Below are 7,665 nucleotides of genomic sequence, written 5' to 3'. Positions count from 1 at the left end.
GGCTTTCCCCCTAGGTCGGCGGCAGGATAGCGGACAGGGTGTTTGATATCACCAGGTAAGCCTCGCCGCGGGGGGCAGCGGGTACCGCTCCGTATCCCATACGCTCCCCTGCAGCAGCAGGGTCACGGTCAGGGGACGTGACCCTTGGGAAAAAACGCTGGCTTGTGAGCGCCTTTCTCTGCGCTTTCTCGTAGCGGTAACCAGGGAAGGATGATGCTCGATGTGGTTAGTTCGAAAAGACGTTTGGAAATGAGCCGACAAAATAGAGTCTAAAACTTAAAGTAGCTAAAGTCTTGATTATGTCTTATGTTGCTAAACTTATCCCTTAGGACATTTCCTCTTGCTTTGGATGTTGGCTCTGGAAGAGGTTACATAGCTCAACATTTAACCAAGGTACTGGCTCTTCATACTTCAAAGTGTTTATAATAAGTACGTATTTATCTCTCTGTTTTCAAATAGGGCTCTATTGTAACTTAAAACGATCCTCTGAATCTTGATGAGGTAACTCTTTTTTTTTTTCCTCTCATATCTGTAGCTACAGTCCAAAGATGTGTATTGTGCAGGTTGTTACTCTATATTTATTGTCACTGAAGACTAGACAGATAGTAGCGCAAGGGAAGCTATCTGTTGTATGACAGTTAACCTTTACTCTTCAGTAGGGAGATGCATGTTTTTCAATCAATCTTTGTTGGACACACTTAGTTGTTATAGACACGTATCATTATGGAGACTTCTAAATGGTGAACAGCTTACCCTTCCTGAACCATGCTGTAAGTAAAGGTACTTCACTGGCTGTTAATCCAGGGTTTATATCTGACTGAACTTACACCTGAAAATGCAGAATGTGTTTTCTGTTACTACTTTTACCTCAGCTATTCTCCCTGGGAGCAATATACTAAGTATTATGTTGGGGGGAAAAATGTTTTCTGCTTTATGTAAAGTTTTGTCAAGTGTTAAAGAGATTCCTTCCAATTTATTATAAATATGTGTAAGAGTTCGAAAAAAATGACTAACGTCAACTTGTAAAACAGTTTAAATATTTGATAGACTTTTAAAATTTTATTTCAGGAAACCATTGAAAAACTTATTCAAGTTGATATCGCAGAGAATGCTTTAGTAAGTAGCTTTCTGAATGCTAATGTGCTTCAAGTCCATAATACAGGAAAGCAAAAGAAGTGAGTTTCTGATGTTGTTTTTCTTTTAACCCAACATTAGAAAAATGCTGTAGAATCTGAAATCCCTACGGTCAATGTTGTAGCTGATGAGGAATTCCTTCCTTTCAAAGAAGATACATTTGATCTTGTTGTTAGCAGCTTAAGGTGTGTGTTAATCATTTATTTACGTTTTATTTTTTGGTTAAAGATGTTAAATAATGTTATTTTCACGGTAACTTTAAGAAAAAAAAAGATAAAGATTAATAGTTCATTAAACAGCAATAAGAAATGTACTTGCGTAGTTAATATGAGTGTACATTAGGAAAAACCGCTGTCCTGGGGGTTCTTACTGTTTTGTTTGTTTGTTTTCCTTCAAAACACATGTAGCTTCTCTTTCCTGTGTTTGACAAACTAGTCTCCAGGACTTGCATCTTCTCAACTTTAAAAAAAAAAAAAAAAAAAAAAAGAAGCTATTTGTATGAACTTTTGTTTTTATTTAGTGTCACTTTTAGGCAGGCATTTCAGAACTTTTGCAGCTTGAGAAGCTAGTTTGTTGCTTTGGCTTCTGAAACATACTTAGATAATGTAATAATTATTTGCATTACCTAAATTGTATTTAATATGCAACTACAAAATGTACACTTCTGTTATTTCAGTTTACATTGGGTGAATGACCTTCCTAGAGCTTTTAGAGAGGTAAGAAACCATTTTTTAGTACTAAAAATCAACACTTGCCGTTACGTGCCTTCAGAGCACTGTATATTTCCAGGTTGTCTTTAAATAAGAGGCACAGAAACAGCTCATGTTGCACACAAGTATTTTTTGCAGTATTTTTGGCAGTTTGAGGACCATCAGTTGATAATTCTACTAATTTACTGTTTCAAATCAGTTTGGACTAAATAACTGTAAAACGACATGTTTGTATAATATTTTATAGTCTCAACAGCTGAGGTCATGGTAACTAACGTAACCTGAGGCAATGCTATTGATTTTACTGTGTGTTAGCTCTTACTACTTGTAGTACAAGAGTTTTCTAAATCTAACTTCCCCAGAACTGGTTTATGGAACTTGTATTATTTTGATGTCTCAGCTATTTATTTTGAAATACAACTTTAATGAGCTGAAGGCTTTTTGATTTTTTCTAAAATGAAGCAAATCCTTGTTAAGGACAGAAAACTGAAACTGTTACTGAAAAAATCTGATTTTGGATTATTTCAGCTCCTTCCTGCAGGTGAAAACTTTTTTCAAATCAGTTAACCTGGGAGCAAGAGCAAGGAATATTTTGACCAGTTTGCTGTTTTTTCATTTATTTCAAATTGGTCAGTCATTACAGTGCTATTCTGTCAGCTGTTGGTATGAATAGGAGTACCCTGCTGTTATGGAAATAATAATAGAGATTGGAATGCCTTCAGTACTTTAAAAAAAAAAAGGCTTGGCAAGAAATAAACCTTTTCTCTGGAATTTAAGTGTTCTGTGGAGTGTCAAATATTTTTACCTCCACAGCAAAAATAACTGACAGATTATAATGTCCCACAAAGGGGAGGGAACTGGGGTTCTTGGCCAGCTTTCATCATGAATGCTTATTTCCTACTTTGGGTCCACTGGCTTTAACTAATGGAAGCTGCCTTCAACTGCTTAAATTTCTTACCTATCAATTAAAGGCTGCTTTATTAGTATAGAAAAGGTAGCTTGATTAATACTTAACTAAAAATGAGTTTAAAAGATTTTTGTTTCAAATCAGTAAGGTAAACTGTTTGAAGCTTTTGCTGTCTTGTTAGCCTGATTATGTAGCATGGCTCTTCTGGGTATCTAAACCAGGGATCATTGCCAATTCTTAAGGAAAAAAGAAAGTATGAATTTGTTGGCCTTCTCAGTGGGAAGGGGGCTAGGACTTATCGGGCAAGAAAGCAGCCTGTCAACCTTGGCATTTGAGTCATTATAGTGCTATTCTGGCTAGTTGAAAATAAGTAGCGGTAAACATAATAATAATTGCATTACTCTATTGTGCGTTCAGAAGCGCAAAGATCGCTACTAGAAACTGAGGCCTCCATTTCTCTTAAATCAACCCATTAAAAAATATTTTTGCTGCCCTCATCTGAGAAACTAAAAGTAAGCAGAAGCTATCTTAATCTACCTTATTTTCAGAAGTAAATTAATTGAGGATATTGTTTTAGGAGTACCCCGTTGAAAATAGTTTTGCCATAGATTTCCACAGTGCATTTTGTGTTTCCTGACTGTAAGGGTAATTTCTGGAGATTCACTCTTTCTTTAAGAACGAATAATCTCTTTTCAGACAGATTATTTATCTTGCAGTGTAACCAAAAGCTTTGGTGCAGCTTGTCTTGTGGAATACAGTCAATGTTAAAAATCTGTTACAACTATTATAATGATTGCTTTTAAGTTCATTTTCTAAAAAAAAAAAAAAAGTCCTAAGAACTTAGTTACATAGGCTTAATAACAAAAAACATTTTTTTTTTTTTCCCTGTGTTGTAGATTCACCAAGTTCTTAAGCCAGATGGAGTGTTCATTGGTGCAATGTTTGGGGGAGACACTCTGTATGAGCTTCGCTGCTCTTTGCAGCTAGCAGAATTGGAGAGGGAAGGGGGATTTTCTCCTCACGTATCACCGTTCACTGCTGTCTCTGATTTGGGACATCTGCTGTCGAGAGCTGGCTTTAACACCCTGACTGTGGTAATTATAAATAAGAGAACAATCAAGACAAAACAATCCAGAACATCAGAGCTGCTGGAGTATAAAAAATACTATTTACGAATGTATTAGTAATGTACTGCTTCCTTCTGCTTGTCGTGCACCTTGCTGAATAAATTTTCTGAAATAGCCTGGACTGCCTCTGTTCTTGGCTTCACTGTGATTAATGAAACCAACTGAAGTGTATCTTTGGCTAGTGGCCCAGTAGAGTTTGGATGGTGGTCTTGGAGAAATGTCAGAGAATGTTAGACCTGCTTGAAAAAAATTTAGACACTCTTGCTGTTTCTTCTAAAACCAAGAAGAAAATAATGGCATTTCAATTAAAATTTGATTGCATTTGGGCTACTAAACAAAACTTTTTAGAAGTGTTAAGACAGCATATTCTTCTGAGAAGTATGCAGTTTGAACAGAAGTGGCAGATGAATAATCCATAAGCAGCTCTGAAGGCTAGTGTAATGCTGCTGTTTTAGCTTGATATGCTCTAAAACTAAGCTTCTCAATTCTTTTAGGATACTGACGAAATTCAAGTCAACTACCCAGGGTTGTTTGAGGTTATGGAAGACTTGCAAGGCAAGTATATACTTTATGGAAACATAAGTGTTTTCTGTATCAGTGATGCAGACACAGAAGCGTTTCACTGTGTGTTTTTAACTGCAAATCATAGAATCATAGAAGGGTTTGGCTTGGAACAGACCTTTAAAGGTCATCTAGTCCAACCCACCTGCCATGGGCAGGGACATCTTTAACTAGATCAGGTTGCTCAGAGCCCTGTCCAACCTGACCTTGAATGTTTCCAGGAACAGGGCGTCTACCACCTCTCTGGGCAACCTGTGCCAGTGTTTCACCACCCTCATCTTAAAAAATTTGTTCCTTAAAAAAATATAAATAAATAATAAATAAAGCTTATTTTAACAGTGGAAGCATTACTTTTTTCCTGATCTCTACTGAGTCAGGAGATTATGCTTGTCAGGAGATTTGTGTTGGGAAGCAGAAGTCAAAGATTTGCTACTTCGTGGTCTGCTGTGAATTTTCTGCTTTCCTTGTATTCCCATTCTTTGTGAGCATGTTCAGTGTAAGCTGCTGAAAAGCCCTGAAAGGGAGACAGAAGCTTACGTCCCTCATACTAACTTCTCCTTGTGAGCCTCCCTAATTATCAGGACATTCAGGAAACGTTCTCAATTCTTTGGAATGAGAATAAATAGACCCTCAAATTGGAGTCTGCTGAGGAACACAAACAATTGAGATGCTTAACAATTGAGTTATATTCTGATTGCATTTGTCATGGATTGTAAAGTAGTCATTCATATGCAGTCAGTTGTTACTTATAGAGCAGTTCAGGGCATCTTCTTACTCTGCATCAGCTGCTGTTGTTTAGCGTAATTCCTTAAGGAAAATAAAACTTTCGTTCTCTGCAATTTCGTTCAGATGCAATAAGTGATTAATGAGATTAAAATTGTGGTTATTTCTTATTAAAAAAATCTCTTGGGATAGTCATTTTGATGCTTATCTGTTCAAAAAAAATACGTATGAGTGGTGTGTCTGAATAAACACTTTGTACTAATGCTTAAAATAAATTATACTAGAAAACCTAAATGTTTGAAGACTTGGGCTGAAGAAATAATAATTTGAAATCATTCCTAGCAACACAAACTGTAAATTGCAAAGCACTGGCCTTAAAAGGCTTGGATTCTTGTAGGTAAGAAACTCACCTAATTATTTGCGTTACGTTGTTCTCTCTTACAGTGAGATTCAGAGGATTCTATACTTAACTCTGGTTTAGTAAAAATCTGTCATTAGTGCATGACACTTAACTCATGGCATATGCTGTATCTTCTTTTTCTTAAAGCTAAAACATATTTTTAGGTATGGGGGAGAGTAATTGCTCTTGGAATAGAAAACCTCTGCTACACAGGGAGACAATGTTGGCAGCTGCTGCAATATATCAACGTAAGTATTTGAGAGGTAATAAGTTAATCTGAAATGACTTTAAGAACATATTTTCTACGTCTTTTTCTCTGACCTCTGTGGGGGGAAAAAAAAAACCGCATTTTGGAATAGAGCAAAATACCATTATCATACAGATATTTTTAACCTTAATTATAATGACAGGATTTGAACTATGTTGATGCACCAGTATGAGGTATTTTTATTGTCCCAAATCTTTCACCAAGAGTCATTATGATGAATATGTCATACTTAGTTCTAATGTTCCGAGAACTAAGTATTTCTCAGAACTGATGTTCTGTGTACCTTTTTTTTCCTCTCCCTTCCTGCCCTAACAGAAATGTACGGAAATAGCGATGGCTCAGTACCTGCCACGTTTCAGATCTACTACATGATTGGCTGGAAATTCCATGAATCACAGGTAATGTGAAGCTGAACTATTTTCTGTTTGAAGGTACTTTTTAAATAACTGATGCTTTAAAAGCTTTTTACAAAATATTTTAACTTCAAATTAGCCCTATATATATTTTTTTTTTTCTTCTTTTTTTCTTAGGCAAGACCAGCCCAGAGAGGTTCTGCAACAGTTTCATTTGGAGATCTGGCAAAAATAGATGGACTTCTTTCAAGAATAAAAAAATAGTTCTTCAGCAGAAATAATAGTTGTCTTGAAGCGTCTATAAAACTTCTCATTGCAGATAGTCTTCACTTGTGCTTATTTTGTGACGACATTCTGAAATGATAATAATCTGCACGCAGCAGGGTTTTTTGGTTTTTTACTGCCTATGCTACAACATCAGCTGTGTAAAATGGTGTTAATTTTTTTTTATAGAGAAATATTTGAGCAGTATTCTAAGTGAATACACACTCTCCCAACTTTTGATTAAATTACTATTCTCAAATGTAATTCCTCTTCCAGCATTTCAGTATCACAGACTGCTCCAGGTATGATTTGCAAGACTTGAGTGTGTATCACCCTGCATTATTTTTTGATTATTCCTAAAGGATGGTAGATCATAATAAAGAATAGTACTTGGTGGCAAGTGTATTTATAAGACATCCTATAAGAGAAAATATCAGCAAATACACAGATCTAAATTACTATGCTTTTTGTGGGTTGGAAATTATGGGTAAAAAGTTACTGTCAGTTATTGTTTGAAATTTGAACGTTTGACTTGTGTATAAGGAAGTGGTTAAGTAAGTTCGGCATTATAAAAATATCTCAGGTTGTTACCCTTCACCTACAGCCCTCAAATTCAATTACTTTTCCTTCCACCTCCAAAGTTAGAAATGTTTCTGAGCCTGAATGGTAGAGTCTAGCCATAAAGAAAGTTGGATGCTTCATTGTAGCTCGAACAGAATGTATGTATCATGATTTGACTTAATTTACTGAAAGGAGTAGCGAGCAGAAGGGTCACCTAGCACTCAGATGGATGTGTACGTTTCAAACTAGTTAATTATCTTAGAATTGGCATTCTCTGGAGTTGGTACTCTTTTGGAGTTCCATGGCTTTTTTTTTAACCTGTTCTTTTGTCTTGTAGCATTTGAAAAATTAAAGGTGATATTTTATCTAAATATTAGTTCAAAATTACATTTACACATTACTTTGCTATTCTACTGTCAGAGGCTGAAAAGCATGAAGTATACTTTTTTCTCCTTAGCTGTGACACAGAGATATGACTTTTCCTGTATATAACTGCATTACCAGAAATTGATATTAGTTACAAATATGGCCCATTAACCTGAGGTGTTTAGAAAAATTAATCTACCTGTGATTTCACTTCATGATAGTACTGATAGAGAATGGTAGAAAAGGAAAAGCATGAAGAATATATAATCAAGTATATTGTTCAATCAGTTT

General features: G+C 35.7%; 1 protein-coding gene across 1 annotated transcript; it reads left to right on the top strand.

Moving 5' to 3' along the window:
* Window positions 1-14: 14 nt before the first annotated feature.
* On the top strand, window positions 15-6,447 carry NDUFAF5 (NADH dehydrogenase (ubiquinone) complex I, assembly factor 5; the record flags this gene model as incomplete). The annotated part of the gene is made up of 10 exons (XM_009573783.1): window positions 15-55; window positions 330-393; window positions 1,069-1,116; window positions 1,216-1,319; window positions 1,811-1,850; window positions 3,648-3,845; window positions 4,373-4,433; window positions 5,727-5,810; window positions 6,146-6,228; window positions 6,361-6,447. Coding segments are annotated over 10 exons (810 nt in total), but the record flags the coding sequence as incomplete, so codon positions are not given.
* Between the last annotated feature and the right edge of the window lie 1,218 nt (window positions 6,448-7,665).

This window comes from Fulmarus glacialis, unplaced genomic scaffold (genome assembly GCF_000690835.1).
Source record: "Fulmarus glacialis isolate BGI_N327 unplaced genomic scaffold, ASM69083v1 scaffold10633, whole genome shotgun sequence".
NCBI lineage: Eukaryota > Metazoa > Chordata > Aves > Procellariiformes > Procellariidae > Fulmarus > Fulmarus glacialis.
The sequence above is the reverse complement of the archived record's forward strand: the minus strand, read 5'-3'. Positions and strand labels throughout refer to the sequence as shown.